This window comes from Lontra canadensis, unplaced genomic scaffold (assembly GCF_010015895.1).
Source record: "Lontra canadensis isolate GAN:19392208 unplaced genomic scaffold, GSC_riverotter_1.0 scaffold4, whole genome shotgun sequence".
Taxonomy (NCBI): domain Eukaryota; kingdom Metazoa; phylum Chordata; class Mammalia; order Carnivora; family Mustelidae; genus Lontra; species Lontra canadensis.
Genome location: NW_022630998.1, coordinates 42,437,506 through 42,461,693, shown reverse-complemented (window position 1 = coordinate 42,461,693; position 24,188 = coordinate 42,437,506). Strand labels below are relative to the sequence as shown.

Sequence of the window (24,188 nt, the reverse complement as noted above, 5' to 3'; positions counted from 1 at the left end):
TCAGAATATAAAAGATGTCATGCCAGGTGACTGTTAAAACTAAACAAATCAATCTTCTTCCTCTTTCTACAATTATAAGAGCCAGGTTGATACTGGGACTTTCCACTTTTTCTTTGTTATATACAGTATTAATATGATTTTTTTCAGTAGTGTTGAAATGATGTTTTTTGCAAAGTCTTTTGTATTCTGTGTTCCCATCAGATGTTTTTCTCTTCGTTCCTTCTCACTTAGTTTAACACTGAGAGATTTCCACCCCACCCCACCCCCCAAAAAAAATCACTTCAGAAAAGCCTTATTGCTTTGGCTGCAATGTAGTCTGTCTTCCAGTAATATTTTATTGGTAGCTTCTGCAAAGAAAAGACAACATTGTTAGCAGGATCTAAATTGCACTTGTGTGATAGCTTTCTTGGAAAAAAAGGGCATGCTCTCTCTTAAGTACAGTATATAGCATGTATAATAACTTCTGATATGCGGTCATCATGGTAATGAAAATGCAATGGTCCTTTGTGCTCCATTTGAGTAAATAGACACCAAGAACTTGGGGAACTTCATGAGACATAAATTATTTCTGGTCCATGGCTGCACTTTCTTGTTTAAACATCTTTTCGTTGGGTGTTTTCCAGAGTAAGCAAATGTAATTTATGTTTCAAAACTAACTAAGAATGTGTCTTTCCTTGGAATTGTTCATTCATGTGAAATATATTCATTGATACCTGAGGGAAAGGAGAGTTAATGAATCACAAAACAAAGTCACGATGGGGGAAATAGTGCCTGCGTTCTTTCCAGAGACTGGTTTCTGATAATTGCTATTAAATGGACTGAATAATCCTTTTAAAAGTCATATCCTCCACCCTTTTTTTTTTTAACTTCTAAAAATTGGAGGTGTTTAAAATGTAAAGTACAGCATGGATTTTTAAGTCTTCGATAAGTAGCCAAATAAAATAAAACTAACCTGTGTCCAGTTAATTGATGTCTTTAGAAACATGTTCTTATAATTATTTTATCCATAAATCTTTAACATTTTTAATTGTTTAAAAATATTTTTAAAGAACATATGACTTAATTGTTCCCGTTCCTTATGTCTGGCATATTTACAAATATTTTGTTTTGCTTCTTTTTTTAAAAAACAAACTTGATCCAATTGTACTCCAATCATGGTCACAGAAATGACAGGTAAATTTTACTCAAATTTTAACATTGTAGTATTTCTGTGATTTGTCCACTTGAATTTCTCCATTTTGTCTTTGTGGACCATTTGCATTTATTGGAGGCAACATCCAAGGTAGCCTGTGATTATATTTTCCCTTGACTGTAATTTAGTCTCAAATATCAGGTTTTTTACATAAACATCTAATTGTGACATTTCTCAAATTCAAGTCTAATGCTGTTGAATCCCCTGACCTCAACTTCCTATGAATGTGTCGTTGGTTAATTTGGCCCCCTCTTGTCTCTCGCATAGTAAATGAGTACAGTCGTAAATTATAAGAAGTCTATGTAGGATAGACTACATCTAAAGAATGCAGTATAGGCCTTTATAATGTGTGTTTTTCCTGTTTTTCCCCTTGGCAAATGCACAGCTATTTGTTTTCACAGGGGTATAGGATGTTGAAATCACAGTCTTACTTAAAACAGGATAAATAATAATGACTCTGGAGCACCCGAGAGTTCAGAAAGTTTGCTTTCTGGTCCCTGCAACAGTATTGTCTCTATTATTTCATTCAATCATCTGAGACCCTTTTAAAGACCCTAACTCATAACCAGAATCTACCCCGGAAGCTACCCTTTGACCATTTGGAGAGAAAATCGCTCTCTTCAAGGACTCCTGACAGTTTTGCCTCTATGACTGGAACAGACACTTGTACTCTTCTCATTAGGTTCTGTGACTAGTAGAAAATTTTCTTTCTGCCCCTGCTGTTCTGGGCCGGAGCGGGGCTACGTACTCACAACTCTGCGAGGGACTTTTGTTGTAACACTTGAAGCCAGGTCCTGTCAGAAGATAGTAAATCTTAGAGATTCTGACCATAAAGTCAGTCACTATTTTAGTGTGAAAGTTTTTTGCTACTTAAGACTTGAACCAGCCCTGAGCCCCACTAATCCCCTCCCTAGGTGTGAGGAGGAAGACAGTTCCCTTGAAAATAAGTGGAGAGTTTTTAGGATGTCATCGAAGTCCCCACAGGCTCTTAGACCTTGCTGGAATTCAGGCCCTTCCAGAGACCCATGACCTCAGTGATCAGCCTCCAGACACAAGTATTTTTTCCTCCTCCCTTTCTGTTTTTATTCGTTTGAATCTGCTGAGTCTGACCATTGTAATTATCCCCAGTATTCATTTTGTCAAAGTGTGTTAGCGAGAGATCAATAATATGGATCAGCCCATTCACTTTCTACTTGTTTGGCTATATCGATTCAATTTAAATAAAAGTCAACCTGCTGTATAATGTTTGTTTACTCTGGCCCGTGCTGAACATTTCCACATCTTCACTGACCGTATTTGTATCATTTGTTTGACTAAAAATACTCGGTTTCCCTGGGGCCCCCCTGTAACAGTGCTCCAGTGTTGGCCAAAGTTAATCTCCCTCTCTCGATAGGACTGATGGACGCCGCTGGTCCTTGGCTTCTCTCCCCTCCTCTGGCTATGGGACAAACACGCCCAGCTCCACAGTCTCTGTAAGTACTGAACTGTTCTCCTCTTCCTCACAATCACACAGCTCTCTGGCATAGCACGTGTTTTCTCTGGTAGGAAGGAGGAGATAAATTTGGCATGTCTGTCACTCTGAATAGGTTCCTCATCACATGAGGAGCTGACAGATGTAAAAAGGACATACTCTTTGCTGCAAGCTTTTAAACTATGGTGCATAAATTGAGTTAAGTCCCAGGATCACAAGTTTGGAGGAGATTGGGAGCTTTTGTTTTAATACCATTTGGTGTAGTTCGGAGGGGGGTTGGTGGAGGGGGGAAATTCAATCTGGTTTTATTGCTTTGGTTCCACACCAGTGATATCAGTACTGAAAACGCCATTAAACTTTGATGGCCCGGGTCTTTTTTTTCCTCTTGTGTGGCTTAGATGCAGGGATTTTTTGTTTGTTTTTGCTGTTTTGTTTTTTTTGTTTTTTTCCTTCAAATTAAAAAAAAAATGGCAAGCCTTAAATCTGTACCTCCTAGGTAAGACATTTTTTTTAAGGAGAGATTAAAAGAATTTCGTAGTAAGTTAAGACAAAGAGACAAAATGAAGCCATGGAAATAGGATAAAGAAAGAAGGATGCTCTTGCCCCAAACTGTAACATTTCAACACGAGCTCTACCAACGAATGGAAACAATTCAGTAAGTTTAGATAGATGCTTTCTCAGTTTAAATTTGTGGTGTTGTGGGGTATCTGTCTCTGCAGAGCTTTGGAAGCTGGAGGTCATTTAGAAACCCCAGGACTGTTGTAGGCGTTCGATACATACCTAATGGAAGGGCCGAACGCCCTTGGACAAACGGGAAATGTGGACCTGATGATTTTAGATTTCCTTCTGGTCTGTTTCCATCTTCATTTTGTGAAAGTCTGTGGTTTATTGTGTAGGGTTACTCATCCGTTGTTCCACTGGGCGGGTGCTGCTGGTTTTTCACAGGCCCCAGCTCTGTGCTAAGCACGCACATTCAGCACATACTTATATGGAAAAGACATTACAACTGGGGCGCCTGGACGGCCCTGTAGGTTAAGCGTCCAACTCTTGATTTCGGCTCAGGTCAAGATCTCAGGATCTCAGGGTTGTGGGATCGAGCCCCGCAGCAGGCTCTTCACTCAGCAGGGAATCTGCTGGAGATTCTCTTTCTCCTCCCACCCACTCCACCCCCACCCCCGCTACCTTGCTCCCTCTCTCTCTCAAATAAATGCTTTTTTTAAAAAAAGAAAGGGCATTATCATTGTTTATAAACTAACTGGTATCATTGCTGCCTTACATTATGAGTTTCCAGAATTCCAGATGCAATATAATATGAATTTTCTGGAGCACTTTAATACTGCCTTGTTAAAATTCATTGGATTGTTTTTTACCATCTCTCTGGTATTTTACTGAGGAGAGGTAATTTATTTTCATATCTTCTGTTCCATTTAGTTTGGTATGTGGATTTATTGTCCAATTCGATAATTTTGGTGAAGCATCCTGACAGCCTTGAGACATTTCAATGATGCAGAAACCTTGCACCTGGAGAGGATGCTTCAGACTCATGGATGGTTTCGGTGGATAAAACTGTCACTAAAAAAACAGTGACGCCACCCTGGGCTGCTGTGTCCAGAGTCATTACTGGTCATTTGTTGATTTTAGATGTTGAAAATGTGGGTAACTCCAGTGTGAAAATGGATGCTAAAACTAAATGAAAAGAAAAGCAAGGGTAACTTTCTGAAAGTTAACTTTCTACAGACTTTCAGAGAAGTCTCTTGTCTCCAGATTCTTGTTCATTTCAGCTCTATGACCTCGCTTCGCCCTTCAGTCAAATTTTAGTGTCGTATATATACAGTAATTTGACTGTTGCGAGAAAAATAGGGGAGAGTACAAGATCTTTCCATCTGTAACTATTAAATCATACACCACTTTAAAAAGCCAGTCTCTCATATGGTACAATCAGACCTCATTTGGTACAAATAATTTTAAAAGCCAGTATAGAAATATTTATTATGTGCTAGACATTAGCCTGACTACTTCCAGTGTGACATAGTAGTCTTGTTTAATCAAGCAACACACTGTGTTGTGCAATTGCTACCGTTCTCTTCCTTTTATTTATCAGAAATGTAAGACACAGGGAATGACACACTGAGGGGCTTTGACCAACCCCTTCCTTTCTTGAAGATACAGTCAGGTCTAGATTCCAGGCTCTTGGTTCTTTTTAAGGAATTTACATGGTATTTCTTAAAATAAATATCTTAATTAATAAACATGACCTGGCCATCTGGCACAATGAATTATCACCATCCTTGACTTCCATATGTGTCTAAGAAAGAAGCCCCATGAGACTGCATTTAGTCACACACGCACACACATTTGCTGTGTTTCTAACTGACAGCTGCTGACCAGCGTTAAGATAGCTTTTAGGTTTTCTCTTAAATGTTTATTAAAGAAGATGGTACATACAATTGTTGACCTCATGTTCCTACTATTTCCTTCAAAATAAAATTTTCTTTCAAGATTTTATTTATTTACCTGACAGGAGGAGAGAGAGAAGGAGAGCACAGGCAGGCAGAGTGGCAGGCAGAAGCTGACTCCCCACCGAGCAGGGAGCCAATGCAGGGCTCCATCCAGGACCCTGGGATCATGACCAGAGTTAAAAGGCAGACACTTAACCAACTGAGCCATCCAGGCGCCTCTAAAATTTTAGCTTTCAAATTACTTTGTGCCAAAAGATGCACAGAACTGTTAAGTGTGTGAAGTGTGGGTGCTCCACATATAAAAAATTCAGTTATCTAGTCTCCCTATTGATTGTTGATAAATATAAGGAGTGAAAATTTGAAAAGCTACTTTTCATTTCTCTCAGGGTTTTTGGGTTCTTGTCCTTTACATAGTGGGGCAAAATTTGCCCAAAACTGCTTAGTAGTTACATTTTCTTCTTTTCTTTCTTTTTTAAAAAGATATACTATATTTTATTTTTAAGTTCATCACTATGTCCACTGTGGAGCTTGAACTCATGACCCTGAAATCAAGAGTCACATGTTCCACTGACTAAGCCAGCCAGACTCCCCTCATTTTCTTCTTTTCTAAATCTTATCTGAGGCACTCTCTGGTTTTCGTTTTGTGGGTTAACTGTTAGTCATGAGGCCAATCAAAATGCATTTTAGTTATTTTTTAAAAGTAAACATACAGAACACAAAATTACAAACACTTGGAACATACAACTTAAGTTTGGCAGGTAATTGTGTTGTTTGCTGAATTCCGGCACTACTACTATTGAAATGTAAACATCCCATCTTTATCCTTTGGATATATGGCAACTGTACCATTGGCAAGTGTTAAAAATGCTGTATTCTAACATTGAAAAGATTTGGTCATAGGAAGTTAATCAGTCCCTCCAGAAAAATATTTGGTTTTGCAACTTCTTTCAACTCCAGATTTTTCCATTAAAATTAATCAGTGGGGAACTTTTCCAAGATAATATTGCGGTCATAATTTTTAATTTCAAAATAAGTAATACAGAACTGCAGCAGGAGGAGGACATTCCCCCATATTTCTTAACAGATTAATTATTTTCTGCTGAGGAAATGGAAATAAGAATATAAATACCTATACATATGTGAGGTATGACTATAAAATGATACTACATTTAATAAGAAGTAGGAAATTATGCATTCATATGAGTATTGTCTGTTGCAAAATGGTTATCTGGAGAGATTAAACGATATCATTATTCAGAACAGTTTTGGGAAAGTCTTGTACAGCTTTTTTACATAACTCTCTATTCTATGAATGTGGGTTTGATTTATGATGCTATCAAAAGTCATGTGCAGACCAGTTGGGTGAGGAGACCTGACACCACACATAGAGAATATGCTAGAAGTGTAAAGTAATCAGACACAGTTTATCGGAAACTCCCAGACCAATTACTGAAGCTCTCCTCCCAGGATGCCTTGACCAGTGGAGGTGGTTGGAAGTATGGTGTGCGGTCTTGGGGCAAGCCTGCACCTCTGCTGTCTTGTCCCTCTCGCTGGCTTCGAAAGTTCTCCACTGAATGAGTCCCTGATCTTTGCTAAAACCTAACCTTGGATTTTTCGATTGTCCAATATCATTTCCCTTTTGGGGCCCCATTTTCCTGGCCTACAGTTGTCCCCAATGCCATGAACCCATCCTTTGTCCCTTGAATAGGTTATCACCCTCCTCCCATTTGTACCTTGCTTGTTCCAACTGAGATGAAGGAGGCTTTTTCCCCAGAGGAGTCCTTGCCTCCTCTCTTCTTTACTAGTGTTAAGGTTGGAACATTTAACACCACTGCATCATTCATTTTGCCTTATTTCCTATTGCTAAACCTGGGGCACATTCCTTAGGCAGTTTTGTTCTGTGGCTGCATATATGGTAGAACCACAGAATTTTCCACACTTGCTAACATTTTGTTACATTTGCTAGGGCTGTTTTTTAAAATAAATTGTTATTTTGTTTAATAAATGTTAAAGGTTCAAGTAAAACACTGCCCCCACCCCAGTACCTTTCTGCTCCTTCCCTCCAGAGAGGGAACTTACCCTTCAAAGTCATTTCCATGTCACTGCAGGACTCTGATACTTTACATGAAACTCTAGAGCCCAGTGTGTTTGGGAATTAATTTTCATATTTTAGAAAGGTAACGGGATCCCTGTACTTTCCCTGACAGCCCAGCAGCACATGGGCCAGCGGCTCACAATCAAATATATCAATATTTCTGTAGAAGCCTAAATCAACATTCCCACTAAGTGGATTGAATGCATATTTTAAATAGCTTTCCATGAGCTCAGTTGATGCTGGGCCATCGGAAGGGATTCCTGTAGTCTTAGGAATAAACTTCAGGGTTTCAGGGTTTTGCAGTCCTGGATACAGAACTGTGGACATTGATTTTCCTCTGAGACCTATGTACAGATTCTTACTTACATTTTTTTATTAGCTAATTTCCTTATCTTCACTTTGATCATTAAGGTTTCTTTCCTGCTTACGGTGATTTTATTATTCTTTTCCTGATTGCTTGAGTTGACTTAGATTGTGTTTTATTTGTTTTTTTTTTTGTTTTTTTCCCCAGCAAAAAGTGTTTAAGGCTGTGCTTATACTCTTCTGAATAGAGATTTGGTTTAACTCATAAGTTTTTCCAGTAGCGTTTTCATTTTTATGGCTTATAAAACAATCTCATTATATTACAAAAATTCCTCTTTGTCTCTGTATGGACTCATAAGGTGTTTTATAATTTCAAGGTATGAGGGTATTTTTAAGCTTTAGTCATTAATTTCTAGTGTTACTGCATTGTGATGCTTCAGTGTTTATGAAGTGCAATTATTGTTAAACTAATGACAGCTTTAAAAAAAACTGTTAAAACTGAGATTTCGGATGAGCGTTAATGTTACAAATTTGCTTATTCTAATCATGTTTCTCTTGCTCAAAAATTTCTCAGTCTCTTTTGTTAGAATTGCTTATAGAGTTTACCTCCCAGTGAAAACAAAAAGAAAAGTCTGTTTGCTTTATAGTTCTGTTTCTCAGATTGATTAAAAACAGTGTTATTTAGTTACTCTCTTTTTCTATGTTACCTTTCTCTAAGTATGAAGTGACAGTTTTCAGAAAGCAAATCTATATGCAAGAAATTTAAAAAACCACCACTGCAGCTGCTTTAACAAAGGAAAAGAGGGGAGGGGATACATGCTATGGTGAGTGCTGTGAATTGTGGAAGACTGATGAATCACAGACCTGTACTTCTTGAAGCAAATAATACATTATATGTTAATAAAAAGAGAAAGAGAGAGAGGGAGAGAGAGAGAAGAGGGAGTCTTAGCCAAAGGAAAAAAGGAAGAAAAAAAATTCCAAAGTTTAAAGTAATGGCATTAGTGAGAAAAGTATCTTTATCTCTTCACCTTTTCACCCAAGGCACATATCAGTGTATCGACAGACGGCATGCCTTGTAAAGGAAGATCTCATTATGTTATTTATAATCACACATCATAAAAGTCATTTTACGTTACTCACCGGAAAGCCACAGTATTTAATTGTGAGCAGTGGTCCAAGCAAGGGTACCATACTGAGTTGAGAACTAATCTGTCATTTCATGCACCCAGATTGTCCAGGTATCACTTTCTTGCCTTGGCTTTGAACAAGTCTTCCCCATTTTCCGAGCCTGGATTTTCTGCAAGAGAGGAAACGATCTTTTGGGAAATGGTCATGTAGACAAATGAGACGAAATATGGAGGGCATTTTGACCTCACAGAGAAAGCAGTAAGGGTATACATTTAGACACTAATTATTATAATTATAATGTGAAAGGGAAACTATAAAATGGTGATGTCACCCAGGTTCACTGCTTTGCTTGTGAATTCACTTGAATTTGAATTCACTTTCTCACAGGGTCCTCTAACCTCCCTGTGGTTTGTTGTAGTCCTCCTCTTCCTCCCAGGAGAAGCTGCATCAGTTACCCTACCAGCCAACGCCAGATGAATTGCACTTCCTGTCGAAACATTTTTGTACTACCGAAAGCATTGCCACAGAAAACAGATGCAGGAACACGCCTATGCGCCCCCGTTCCCGAAGTCTGAGGTAGGTGGACCTGATTGAAAAGTCTTACTTAATTGGATTATCTGTTTTTAACCATTTCAAGGGAAGTCGTTTTTTCCTCTATTTCATCTATGTGTGAATTGATTTGTGCACTACCCCAAATATCGTGTGATTTTTCCAATCTCTATGTGATATTGGTAATTACCACTAAAAGGCATCTTACTGTTTTTCTTTATTTTTTCCTATTTTTTAAAAAATAGTATTTATTTTTTTGACAGAGACACAGCAAGAGGGGAACATAAGCAGGGGGAGTGGGAGAGGGAGAACCAGGATCTCCGCTGAGCAGGGAGCCCAGTTCGGGTCTAGATCCTAGGACCCTGAGATCATGACCTGAGCCAAAGTCAGATGCTTAATGACTGAGCCACCCAGGCGGCCCTCTGTTTTTCTTTGAATTTCTTTCAATTTGTAAATTGGGAGAGTAGCAATAATCATGATGGACTAAAGAGACCTCCTGTAAAACCTTCTTGCATTGGAAATTTCAAGGCAATCTAACTGTGGTACAGGAGCACTTAGTGTTCTTATTTTAAGATGAGTAAGCTTGGCTAAAAAGGAAGGACAGCAAAAAAAAAAAAAAAAAAAAAAAGATTTTTCCTTCAGATTCCACATTATAAAAGTTCATCTATATTTTTCATCTTTCTTCCCTTCATGAGTTTCTACTTTTTCCAAGCTTATGAATAAATTATTAGGAATTTATGTCCCTTCAATTTTGACATTGAGTAGGGCCAGAAATATAGAGAGATAGTTTGATGTGTTTTACAGGTTGTTGTTTTGGGGTTTTGTTGTTTTTTTTTTTTTGTTGTTTTTTTTTTTAGGATGTAGACTCTAAAACAGATTTGTGTTCAGGATGTTTATTAGGGGGTGCTTAGGATTTATCCCATGTGAGGAAGGCCAGCAAGCTGACTTGAGCAGAAAGAACTCTAGGTGCCACACAGCTGACTCCACAGGGAGCTCTGGGTATGGCATGGCCATCAGAGTTATCCCTCTCTGCCAAATGGCCCTTACTTTTTATCCCTACCTCAGTTGCTGAGTGCGGTACCCTGAGAAGGACTTGGCCTGGGTGAGGTGACTGCAGCTGAGGCCATCTTTGAAGGGACTGATGGCTGATTGCTTCTGTAGTCCCAACTGCTGGGGCAGCAGGTCCTCTCTGCAGGATGATCAAGGCAGTCCATCTCCACAGTATGAAGCTTGCAGCTGTAGAATTGATATACTTTCCTGTTGAAGATTTTACTGTAAAAATAGTTTGTCAGGTATTCAGTTGAATATCAAAGTTTACTGATAAGGGTTTTCCCCTTTGTACTTCTTTTTTTTTTAAAGTAAACTCTATACTGAACATGAAGCTCAAACTCATGACCCTAAGCCCAAGAGTCTCATGCTCTACTGACTGAGGCAGCCAGGTGCCCCTGGCTGGGATATTATTTAGGATAATAAACTGATAGTTAATGTACCCACATTGAATGATTTGGCAACGTGTTGTTATTTTGAGTTAGGGAATAAAAGTTCAATGTTATGAATTCATTTAGGGACATTGTGTTTTAACAATGGGTGCCCATTTTATGGTTTTATGAAAGGAGTTCCTTGGGTATCTAGTACAGGCTGTATTCTCCCAGAAGGGTAAACACCGTCCTCACTGAGGTTGCCCAACTCTGTAACACTAGAAAGAAATATGCTATTGAAAGGAAGAAGAGCACACAACAGTTCCATGCCTCTGTTTCATATTGTACGTAATGCTGACTTCAGCATCCCAGAGAGATCTTTGCGAGGCTAGAAAATGGATTTCAGTGGCGACACCTGTGCTGTGGAAGACCATCAGACCTCTTCAGTGGCACGTGGCAGAGCGCAGGTGTCGGAAAAAAGTGTGAAATTGCACTGTTCAGTGTGTCCTCGATGTTGCTGTTTGGAACGATCTTATTTTGTTTTATGTTGCAATTCATTAATTGGTTTCCGGAACAATAGAAATGCATTCTACATACAGAATATAATCTCGATTTAAGAACGTTTCTGAACTTCTTTATATTGTAGCTCTCATTATTTTGTGGCATTCCATTTCTAGAGCTTCCTTTTTGAATCCTGTTCAGGGTGTCACTGTTTGTGGGTATTTATGTATGTATTAATGACTGATTTTGTAGTTTATTACCTAATATTCTTTTCTTGCAAAGATTGTATAGTACTTTGATCCAACCAGTTGTTTATAAATAAAAAGCTTATTTTCATTTCATGCTGAGGCAAGTTTCAAACGGTAATTTGCTTTGCCTGCAGCCCTGGACGCTCTCCCGCCTGCTGTGACCATGAAATAATTATGATGAACCATGTCTACAAAGAGAGGTTCCCAAAGGTAATGAACTGAATTGAAGATGTCTAGCATCTAAACCAACGGGCAATATGGGTGTAGGTGGTCTGTTATGGGAAGGCATGGGTCAGTCCCGTAGTAATGAGTTACTGTATAAGGTGGTTTGTTATGGGATAAGGTGGTTTGTTATGGGAAGGCATGGGCCAATCCCGTAGTAATGAGTTACTGTATAAAACAGCACCACAGCTTCTAAGAAAGGTAAAAATTACTGAACAATTTTTCTTTAAGTGGCTGAGCACTAACCACACCCTCTGTGTGCTGAACTCCCTCTAGAGCAAATCCTGCCGGTTGCCCAACCCACGGGGTGGGCCTGGTGGGGTGCCACAGGGAGAGGGAGACTCTGCACCCACATGCTCGCTTGCCCATTGTCTGGGGCCTGCTGTATAGTCAAGGGCAATCCTTTTCCTTCCTTAGACGCCTGGAGAGTGGTATGTGATGAACGTCTTTTTTTCTTAAAAAACAAAACAGCCCCCAAAAAACCTCATTTTTTTTTCTGTGACTTCCTGTGTCTTCAGCAATTATATGTCTAACCCTATTAATTTAGAAGAGAAGGTGCAGTTGCAATGTTCCCCAATAGAATGGCAAAGGGAATTCACACTGAGCCCAAAAAGACTTGCTAAAGAGTTGCTGACAGACGCCCCAGCTGCGGAAAGCTGCCGTTTGACGCTCCCCATCCCTGGCTTGCACGACCTTTCCCCTAGTGCTCCTGCACGGTCAGGAGAAGACAACCTCTCCATTGTGTTCCTGTTCCTCCCCAGCTACTCGTGTAGCCCTAGGCAAGAAAATGAAAGGAAATCTCTGGTTTCATAAATCACAAGTAGAGTACTTATTATTTGTAATGAACCCAACATTGATGTCATTGATTAAAGCCGTCTTAGCTATTAATTACCTGTCCCTTGTCACCAGGGAAATAGGTCCTGACTCTTCATAGTCAGTGCTGGTTGGGATTTTAGAGAGGAGCAGGAGGCAGAGGGCACCCCTCTCTGCATAGACAATTAATATAACCAGGGGATACTGATTAGACACTAGGGCATCACAGAAAATGAAGTCAGAGTTGCAAAGGAAATTTTTGATAGATGTACCCAAGTAATCTCCTTGGCCTTTTATACAAGATGTAGCTTTTTGAGAGAAGGGTAAGGATGTTCCTGGTGCATTTAAACCTACTGAACAAAATGACTCTTAGCCCACCCTGCGGAATTCCAGCAACAGTCCTGAGTTTTGAATAGGTAAAAATTTAACTGGATATTGTTGAACATCCATGTGAAAGAAAGAGCCCAAGATTTAAAATGAAAACATAACAACGCACGGTATTGTTTGGCTTATTTGAAGAAGCTGACATAGACCATTTTATATTTGATAGGATAGAAAAAAATCATTATCACCCTTGGTTAGTCACTTTCCCTTTACTTCACATCTTTCTTCCATGAGATAAGGCTGCTGTTGCTGCTTTAAAAAAAAAAAAAATTTAAATGAGCATTAGGTGTTATATCCAGCTGATAAATCACTGAATTCTACCTCTGAAACTAACATACAGTATTTGATAATTGAATTTGAATAATTTTTTTTTAAAGAACAGACTATTTTTTAGAGCAGTTTTAGGTTCACAGTGCAGTTGAACTGAAAGTACCAAGAATTGCCATATACCCCCGACCATGCCTCCGTAACACCCTCCCCATTCCAGCACACCCATCCAAATACCTTCCCCCCATGAATATCCCCTATCAGAGCGGTCCATTTATTAAAAATCGATGAACCTGCCTTGACACATCATAATCACCCCAAGTCCGTAGTTAACATTTACGGTTCACACCTGGAGGTGTATTCTGTGGGTTTTGACAAGTATGTAATGATATTGTGTATACACAATTAGTTTTGAGAAATCTGTTTCATAATTTGTGGAGGCCTCTGAAAATGCTACATAAATGTGATGATTGTCCGTATGTGTGTTTTGTTGTATTTCATCTGTGTGTGCACATCTTCTCTAACTAGGCTACAGCTCAGATGGAAGAACGTCTGAAGGAAATTATCACCAGCTACTCCCCTGACCACGTACTTCCTCTAGCAGATGGAGTGCTTAGTTTCACTCACCATCAGATTATTGAACTGGCTCGAGATTGCTTGGATAAATCCCACCAGGGTCTCATCACCTCACGATACTTCCTTGAATTACAGCACAAATTAGATAAATTGCTACAAGAGGTATGAACCACATACCATGTAAAGTTTTCTGATTCGTTTTGCTTTTCCCCTGAAAAAAGAGAAATTTCACGAGTGCATTTGCGTACACGTTTTAACCATGAGATAGAGTTCATATTCGGAGGGAAGCAAAGAAGAAGAAAAAACTGATTGCTACTTTCTATAAATTGATTGTCGTCATCATTTATAGTAATAGAAAGTTAATGTAATAACCTTTATAGGAACCTCAGGATCCAACCATCTATGGCTCTGGGATAAGTGGATTGTGAAGGATTTTGAGGCAGTGATTTTTCCTCCTACCCCCAACCATAAAGTTATAAATTGCCTGAGTACGTGTGTGTTATTTGAGGATGCTATCTAGTCCTAATACCTGAAAAAGCTAAATGGAAAATGGCTGGCTTCTTCTAGGCCTGTGTCCTATTAATTGACCTGCACGTGGTATTGGGCAGTAAATGATAACTTATATTTTCATTAGTGTCAGTTCCTCTTCTAACGAAATATCCAATTTCCAAAAGACAGATAAACATAGGGCCTGCCTGAGCCAACCCCTTGAATGCTTAGCTCCTGATAATAACCAGGACAGGAAGGAATGTGTATGGTAGAATGCAATTAGTGTATATATTGCTCTACTGACTGAAATTGATCAGTCACAACCTATAAGTAAAACCTGTTTAGCCTATATATTCGGTATTGTATTTCTCTACCTCACAGGGCAGAAGCTATGCCCATGTCAGCATGATTGTACGTGTTTTTCTCTAACCATGAATATGTAAATAATTGCGTGGACCTGAAGGAAAATACTAGCATCCTAGTTTTCTGGAAATTATCAATCTGTCCCAACTGAGTTTAGTTCTGGTGAGATCTCTCTCTGACCGACAGCCGCTATTTTTCTTTTCTTTCCCATCCCAACATCCCGACAGAGTTTTCTGTACTTTGTTCCCATTACTCATATTTCAGCCTACCGTGGTCCATTAAGGCAGTGTTTCTCACCATATTTTAGGGCTGGTAAATACGTTGTTTTTGGGTTTTGGTGTTCATTTCCAGTTTGTCTTGCACCTATTCTTCCACATATTAAAATGAAAATAAATGTATAGGAAAATGATCGTGCATTTGGATGTATAAGCAATGTAAAAATATAAGAGCTGCTAAGTGCTTACTCTCAGTAATTTTACTCATGTCATCACAGACTGATGGCTCAGGGACTGCCTGCAGCATAGGCTATAGTGGCCGTGTGGGCAGGGATTTTGTCTGTTTTGTGCATCTAGAATAATGTCTAACTCATAGGAGAAAGCTTATGGAGTGAATGGCTTCTGACCTCTCACTGAACTCATTGAAGTCCGTTTTCCTCCTTACTGTTCTATCCACCGCACATTCTCTCAGAGCAGCCTGTTTAACTGAATATTATTTAGCAATACTAAAGTTTTCCCTTTCTCTCTTGCTAACCCCTCCCCCTCCTTTCAAGATATTCTTATTCTTGGTACCTCTGTTTCTTCTCTGCTTCTTCCAAGGGCTCTTCTAACTTGTGTTTTCTAGAAGTTAGCTTTCCCGTATCTGATTGGTGGCCCACGGCTCCTCCCCACTTGAGATATCTTGTTTGCTATCTTAAAGACCCATGAACTCTAATGGCTTCCATTCTGCATCTCAGATCAGCAGCTCTCTCTTAGATTTCAAATTCATGTGTCTGCCTGGCTGTTGAGTATCTCTCCACCAAGGCGGTAATCCTAACCCCCACATTCTTGCTCCTATGAGGCTGTAAGAACATCTATCTAAGAGTCTTCAGTGACTCCATTCCGCCTACAAGTAAAAACCCTAACATGGCCCATTGAGCACAATGCATTTTGTAATGATCTGTTTTGGGGTTTCACTTAAACAGCATGAGTGGGCTCTTTGAAAGGAGAGGGGGATCAGAGGGAGAAGCAGGGTCCCTGCTGAGCAGGGAGCCCAATGCAGAACTTGAGCCTAAGACCCTAAACTCATGACTTGAGCTGAAGGCAGACGCTTAACCAACTGAACCACCCAGGCGCCCCAAATAGTGCATTTTTAAACAGAAGAAGCAGATAAGAGAGTATCTGTATAGTCAGCTTCTGTGAGATACTCCTGTAATTCCACATACATGTCCCAGAATATTACTAAAATTACTAGTTTAGTCCTGCCTTTTTCATTCCTTCAGAGGCTTTCTCTGAAAAGGATAGAATCAATGTCCAGAGTGATTTGCTTTGAAATCTGCCCCAGTGGGGTTCCTGGATGGCTCAGTCAGTTGGCCATCCAACTGTTGATTTCAGCTCAGGTCCTGATCTTGGGGTTGTGGGGTCAGCCCCACACTGGACTCCGCACTCAGCATGGAGTCTGCTTGTCCATTTCCTTCTGCCCCTCCCTCCTGCTCATACTCTCTCTTTCTTTCTCTTTATCTCTAAAACAAATAAATAAAATCTTTAACCCCCCCACACACTGAATTTTATTTCTGTTTAACAGACCTGGCAGATTGTTTCATGGCAGTTATTAAAAAAAATTCATAGCTTTCAAAAATCATGTGAATGCACCATATAAGACACAAAAATTGTTGATTTTGAGGTTGCTGGGTGGCTCAGTTGGTTAAGCGTTCAACTGCTGATTTCAGCTGAGGTCACGATCTCAGGGTCCTGAGATGAAGCCCTATGTTGGGCTCCACGCTGGGTCCAAGCAGGTTGGGAGCCTGCTTAAGATTCTTTCTCCTCTCCCTGCCCCTCGCGTGCTCTCTTTCTCTCTCTTTCTCAAAAAAAAGTAATTAGTTAATTAATTGTTGGTTTTTAGGAAAATTTGTCTTTTCAGCAGAGAAGCATGTATATTTGTGGTATGAAGAGCAAGTTTTGGTTATGAATAGGAATTTCTTATTTATCTTCACAGATAAACATTTCCTTCAGTCCTTTTTTTTTTTTTCCCCTTGTGGGAAAATTGAAACAGTCTTCAGAATCGCATCAACAGTGTCCTTCCAGGGTTTGGAGCTAAACAGTCACAGGGGAATTTGTGCCTTTTAGATGGAGTCTTATTGTGGGAATTGCCTTTGCCTTCCCCAGGATGCAATTGTTGTCACTTCCCAGCTGTGGCATTGTGTGCCTGCAGGGTATCTCCTGGCCACTTTCCCCACTGTCAGTTTTTTGCAGACCCAGGCAGGGTCCCCCTGCGGCTTTGAACAGCTTGATTTAACTGATGTCTTTTTAAAGTCCCCAGGTCTAGGTCAATTCCAAATGAATGCTTTTTGTCTCCCTGTGTTTTCTCTCTTAGGTGTATTTGCCAAAGAAAATACTATACATAGGAAACTATAACCTACTCAAATATGGGTCTCAGTATTTTTTATAGCAGCCAACACTTAAAATACAAACACAGGGTATCCATTAGTGTTGGCGCTTGCTGTTGGCAGCCTGGAAACTCTCTCTCTTCTCGTACTAACTGTGTGATTTTGTTTGGTGTTGTCTTAACAAAACTCCCTTCCCAATACTGTTAGTAGATAAAATGTTGTTTGAGTTAACATTACCCATTGTGTGTTTTGGCCTTAGTTACAGCTGATAATTCTTAGAAGTAAGAAGTAGGAATGAACTGATTATTTTTACAGGTTTTAAAATGGAATTTGTGTAATCTAAACTAACTAAAGATTTTTTAAGATACAGAGTTCTTTTTTCTCTTTGAAGAGTTCAGCAAAACTCATTCAGGCTTTTTAAATTTTCTTTATATTCCTGAATTTGTAAAGCAGTAATTAGTACGGTAAGAGGAAATTCTGTATGTAGCCCACATTGTCAATCACGAAGTTAGGTGGCTTTTTTGTTTCATCTGTAAGATTTTCTGTTTAGTTTTGATTAAGAAGAAGCTATAAAGAAGGCATATAACCATGCTTCTTGGCATTCGTTATCTCTTCCAAAGTCTCTCTTTGGTGTAAAACAAAAATTGGAAAGAAAACCTAAGGCAGTTTAAATATTACGTATAACTCCTTATACATGTCTTAACATCCCAACTGATTGCTAAGACCTGTAGTTGTTGCTACAAGTTGGTTTTTTTTAAACGCATTCTGTTCCACAATTATTCACCAGCGGTCATTTTCCCCTGTGTTTTTTTCTTTGAAATGTTGGCTCTTTTGCTTTAACCTATATATGTTTCCCATACCTACATTTTGGAAAGTTGCCTTTGATTTGATGGCTTAAAATTCATAGACCTGTTACCACTAAGTTTAATAATTTTTCACAGATTTAGTCTGCCACTTCTTTTCATGAGAGGGTTGGTTCTTAGAATAAAGCACCTTCAAGAATGATTTTAAATATTTATTAGTATGTCTGTGAAATTATGTTCTATTGTACCAGCATCTTCTCGATGTGTGTTTTTTTAGTCCTTAGAGGAAAGTAAATCATGACAATTTAAAAATTATGACAGCCTTAAAGTGAGTTGGCATAAAAGTTTACATGTTTAAACTTGTACAACTTTGGTTTTATGACTGCCTTGATACTGATTTACCGCATTTCTTCAAGAAAATATCATTGAAAATTTAAATGATTCAAACTGAGTTTTATTCTCAGAATATTTTTTGTGCTTGATGAGGCAGCATGTAACATAAAATTTAAAAAGATGGAAAGTCAGTTAAATTTTACTGAGTTGAGTGCCTAGGTATTATTTATTCAATATATGAAACCAAATTCATATGTGTGTGTCTGAGTATAAATGTTATCCCCCTAACATTTGAAGTAAGCAATGCACACTTCTTACACATTATAACGTAGTGAATTTATAGGCTAATTGTGGTACACATGTAAAATCTATTTCATAACATAAATATGTTAAATGCCAACAATAACAAAAGCAGACCTTCACTATATTAGCCATTTCATACTTCATTTTGCGACATCTGATAAATCAAGTCTCCTTATCTGCCCCTCACTCCACGTGTACCATGGCCTTAATGTGTCATAATCTGTTAATCTCTCCATCATTCATGGTTCACATTGAGAGTTTCGATGTTTGATTTTTAACACAGAATAAATCAAAGTTTTACAGATGAAATTTAGCTAATAGAGCCATTTTGTAGATAAAGAAGTTTAATGGTGTCCATTTGTGAAGCGATAATGTTTGCTTATCAATCCTTGAAAAGTATTTTCTAAATCACTTAATTTTCAAATATTTGCAATTATCTGGTTAATGTACTTGGCTGATTTCCTTTTCCATTTAGTAGAGCAACCCTGTCTCACCTTTCTTTTCGTTGCTTTCTCACAGGCTCATGATCGTTCAGAAAGTGGAGAATTGGCATTTATTAAACAACTAGTTCGAAAGATCCTAATTGTTATTGCCCGCCCAGCTCGGTTATTGGAGTGCCTGGTAAGTTGCCCCTAGAGGGAACTCCATTATTTATTGTTAATTGTGGGAAAGCAGTGACCATCAGAAACCTCCAGTTTCATTTGGCTTCAAAGACCAGAGTTAAATGGAAAGAGTCCACAGGAGCTACAACTTGTGAATGTTTATGAGCACATCCCCATGTGATTTTGTTTTCTGGTTTTAAGTAAAAATTCTAGGACTTGTGCTGTATTGAATGATAATCATATCACATTCTGTTCGAAGTGGAAATATCATCGTGAACTAATGGGCTTAATCTTATCTCAGCACCATTACTGTGTGACAGCTCATTTAAAACACCTGCTGGGCCTCACTTTTTTGGAGTTGGCAAGATGCAGAGAGAGGGAAATCAGAGAGAGGGTTTATCATAACCTGCAGTTACTGGTATTTGTTCTTAAAATGCGGCACGTTAGAAACAGATGCTCGGCAGCAACCCACTTGGGAGAGTATAGTAGCGTCCCATATAGACTGGAAGAAGAGAAACTTTGAGAGATGAGTTCATTTTGTCCATTATATTGTCCTTGGTCATTTTCCTACTTTACAATTTTTCTTTCATGTAATTTTGGCTAAAATTTCAGTCCACACTGTGAACAAATATGAAGCTTTGAAGATAAGACTAGTTTTAAGGGGCTTAACATAGTATCAGCACTCACTTTTAAGTTCTGCTAGCCATTAAAGTATTGGTAACACTCCATGCAGTATGGCTTTTCAGAATTATACATTCACACATATACATATAGGGTGGTATTGCTAGGGTTTTGACCTTATTTTGATTAGCATGCATAGCTTTTTATAATAGTGAAATGTTCACAAGCCCCATAAATATATACCAATGCACGGCGAGTCATGTGAGAAGGGAAATCTTAAGGAAACAGGGAGGGGCATGGTGGAGTAGGTGTTTCCATCAGTGGCCAGGACCCTTAGAGCCACAGATTCAAAAGCACCATTTGGCATTGTCTCTGGAAGGATAAAGGGGAACAAATACTCTGGGAGAACCGTGTGACTGGCAAATGTAGGCAAAAGGAAGTCTCATTTTGTACTACGTCTCCCATTGTACTTTTTTTGAATTATGCACCACATGTTTGTACTTCCTGTATTTGTTTCATTTGGGGGAAAAATCGCATTTAGCATTAAAACTTGTTTCTCTGGACAGCCACAGATATGCTAATAGAAGATTTTGCCTTAAAAGAGGAAATGAATTTTTTTCAGTAATCCCTCCTCACCAGAAGTGAAAAAGTAAAAGTATAACCTTTCAGGGATAGAAACAGGTGAACTTAAGAGTAGAATTGAAAATGTTACTGTTCTCAGCACTATTAAAGCTCAAATGAAACTGGAGCTTCAGAGTTTGAGGGATTGGTTTCCAACCAGTGGTCTTAGGCCTGCTGTTTCAGGCCTGCGCTTTGTGTCATTGTAGGTTTCTAAAAAGGGCACTGAGTGTATATGTTGGTTTTGACTTTCCTCCATTTGCAGTGAGATTTTTTTTTTTACATGGCCTTTAGAAACCCTTGAGTGATTCTTAGGTGAAATGCTGATATTCTAAAGTTGTCTAGTTGGGATATTAATCAAAATGGGAAACATCTTGAGGGGATAAAATCTAGGAAATTTAACTAAAAATAGCCTCTGTGGTTTAAATCTGCAAACATAATTGTATACAACAAGTAAACCCATGACATAGATTTAGAGTGATAGAACTCTAAAGATTTTTATTACATCCTAGAAGTAGCAACCAAAGAGAATAAAATACATAGGCAAAATGTGCTACCAAATTTTAAAAATAGACACAGGTAATAGCATTAGTTTTGTAATTTTTTCTTTCTTAATCTTCACATACCATGAATATTAATTTTAGAACGTACTGATAAAAAGTGGTAATTTTGATATTTAAAAAAAAATACTTTTGTACCCTTTTCTAATAATGGAGTTTCCTGTAAAACCTTTGAGAATATGGATTCTAGCATTATTCCTTTTGAGGCTGTTTATGCAAAGAGAGAAACTGAATCTTCTGGATGAGATTTTGGATTTAAAAATTTTACTAAAAAAAGCATTATTTGAATTTTAGACATGTTCATTTTCAATAAGATAGCAGTAGGATATCTTCAAGGTTGCATTTTAAGGAAATTGGAAGTGGTTCCTCTATGAGTTACCAAGGACATGCATGCATTGCCTTAGAATATGAAAGCCTTCAAATATGAAATAAGAATTGCGTACTTTTTAAAAAGTCATTTGCTTCCTTCCTGCATAAATAACCCACAAATGTGTATATTGAGCAAATTTGATTGTGAGAGGAATTTATGTAATAAAACCTCAGAGAATTTTGGCTCAAATAAGTATACATCTGTGTTTGTCTTCTGCTAGGAATTTGATCCTGAAGAATTTTACTACCTATTGGAAGCAGCAGAAGGCCATGCAAAAGAAGGACAGGGTATTAAAACCGACATTCCCAGGTACATCATTAGCCAGCTGGGGCTCAATAAGGATCCTTTGGAAGGTACGTACCTTGGTTGGGCTGACCTTTCACTTGACTGTGCACTACGACTTCAGACAAGAGCTTAGCAAGTCTTTACTTTTTCCACATGATTTAGCTTCGTCTGTTGAAAAGTACAAATTTGGGGAACCAGTTGTGCTTTGAAGAAAGAAAGCAGCCCTTCACTATAGGGTTCACAACTCACTACGTTGAGTCCCAAAGAGCGGGTGAACCTGACCCATTTTGTGTTCCACCTAGAGTGTGGGGCTAAGCCCTTGAAATCCCAGAGGTCTGTCAGCCTGACAATACCACAGCATCCTGAGAGGGTTCAGATTACAGCCTTCTCTGAGTATTTTTTCTCTTGCGAAGCTCAGTAGGGTTCTTCTCAAGTGTACTTTTAATTTTGAAGATGTTGCTAAAGAAATTAATTATAATTAATTTAAAAGTGACATTTAAAGTAATTGGGGAGTAATGCAACTGATAATAGATTTAGACGAGGCACAGTGGTGGTAGGTAGATTTTTGCATGTAACAAAAAATTGTGAATAATGGTAATATACAGGAAGGCCAGTGGGGGAAAATGTTTCTGAAAGCTTACAGGTCTAATGTTATTAAATACACAGAAGACTAAGCACCTTGTTAGTGGTTTTTTAAAAATCTAATACCAGTAAACTACTCCTCTGCCCCCAACCCTTTCCTGCTCTCTGTTATTTGGATTAGCCTTTAAAACACTTGTTACATACCGCCTAGAAAGAGTCAAAAGCAATCAAAGACCCCTTCATTCGAAATCATCTTCCTGGTTCTTAAAATTGAATTTGCAAACAGCGTTTATCTTGCTAAATTGTTTGTAATGATGGTAACTGTTGGCACAGATATTTTCCCATCTAAAGCCCAGGAACCTGCTGCTCTCCTGTTTCCCCCGCTTTGTTTGCTCTTACGGCCATCGGATCTTTGCTTCCAGTGAAATGATGCATGCATTCCTGGGAGATAATGCCAGATAAATTTATATTGTCCTGAAAGCAGTACCACATCAGATTCATCACTTATCAGAGGCTGGTGGCTGCTTTTCCTGAAAAGTTCCCTGGGGAGAGATTTTTTCCCCATGGCTTTTAAATTACCATCTTTACCTTTTTGAATCATGAGTCTTCAGAAATGGTTTAAATCAATGAAATAAAAAGGGCAGATGTTTAATGGTATTTAGATGAGTTTTAAAAATCTCTTCAGGCATTGCAAAACGATACCTTAGCTTCCTGCTTCAAAAGCTGACTCCTGGTTCCATTCCATTACTACTCACTGCTTGCAAATAATATGTATTTCCCAGATAGTAGTTATTTAGCAGAAATCCTATTTAAAACAGCCATCTTTTAATTTGTTTTTTTTTTTAAGAAAATAATTGGAGTGGGGAGGCTGTCAAAGTATATTAGAGTGACTGTTCACGCTGGCAGAGTTGAGGTTGGTTCAGCCCTTGAACTGTAGCGCGAGTGGGCTCTTTGCAGTTTTCTTAACCCGGCAGTAAAGATCACTGTGGGCTGAACTTTGGTAGGTGAATCATCTGAGGCCCATTTATGTGCCTTTCTAGAGACTCTAAAAAAAAAATCTTAATGGTGATCTTGGACAAGTTTTGAGTTTAGTGATACAAATTTATCGCTGGGAGTCGTGTTTTTAACTCTTTTTTTTTTTTTTTTAAATATTTTATTTATTTATTTGACAGAGATCACAAGTAGGCAGAGAGGCAGGCAGAGAGAGAGAGGAGGAAGCAGGCTCCCTGCTAAGCAGAGAGCCTGATGCGGGGCTCGATCCCAGGACCCTGAGATCATGACCTGAGCTGAAGGCAGAGGCTTAAACCACTGAGCCACCCAGGTGCCCCGTGTTTTTAACTCTTGATGCTTCCATATTCTTGATTCCGATCTGACGGTGATTTTTTATCTCTTTGTTACCCCTTAACATGCCATAATTTAGACTCCCATCTACATTTATTACCCCTTCTTGTCAACATTTACACTAACAGACCTACAGCCTGAGCTTTGAAGGTTGGGGGGTAAGGGTGGGGAGTGGAAAAGCTCAGGTCTGCACCCTGGCCCCAGCCCTGTGGGCCATGACCTTGACCCTGCAGCTGATGAGCCTTTGTGCCTCAGTATTCTTTCCATAAAACCAGGGAAATGGGACCTATTTGTAGAGTTGTTTTTAGGATTATAGGAGTTCATCTCTCTCCCCAAGATGCAGTAATGCGTAATAAATTTTAGGTACTGTTGCTCTTTTGTTTAAAAGATATTAAAATCCATCTTATCCTCAAGAGTCCCTGAGAGTGAATACATTTGCGCCCACCTCCCAGTCCCCAATCTAAAGTGCCCATCATACAGGAAGTTGACATCGCTTGAATGACACTAAGAAATCACCTGGTTTGTACTGAGCTCATTTTTATTTTTGAATTTCCCCTACTGGTAAATTAGGAAAGTTAGTGTCAGTCTTCAGTTATTTTAGATTCTGGAGTTTGTTGGTTTTTATCCGAAGACAACACTCCAGTGTTGTTTTGTTTCATGTCTTTTATGGGTAATCTCTCCCAAAAAGGATAATGATATTGCTAAGAATAT

The 24,188-nt window shown here is 38.8% G+C and overlaps 1 protein-coding gene across 1 annotated transcript in view; it reads left to right on the top strand.

The window, feature by feature from the left end:
* MAST4 (microtubule associated serine/threonine kinase family member 4) overlaps positions 1-24,188 on the top strand; it is a 557,439-nt gene that overhangs the window by 484,260 nt on the left and 48,991 nt on the right. The window contains 6 exon segments of the mRNA XM_032849379.1: positions 2,586-2,664; positions 9,067-9,224; positions 11,499-11,574; positions 13,579-13,788; positions 19,018-19,119; positions 21,490-21,622. Coding sequence (XP_032705270.1) covers positions 2,586-2,664; positions 9,067-9,224; positions 11,499-11,574; positions 13,579-13,788; positions 19,018-19,119; positions 21,490-21,622 — 758 coding nt within the window.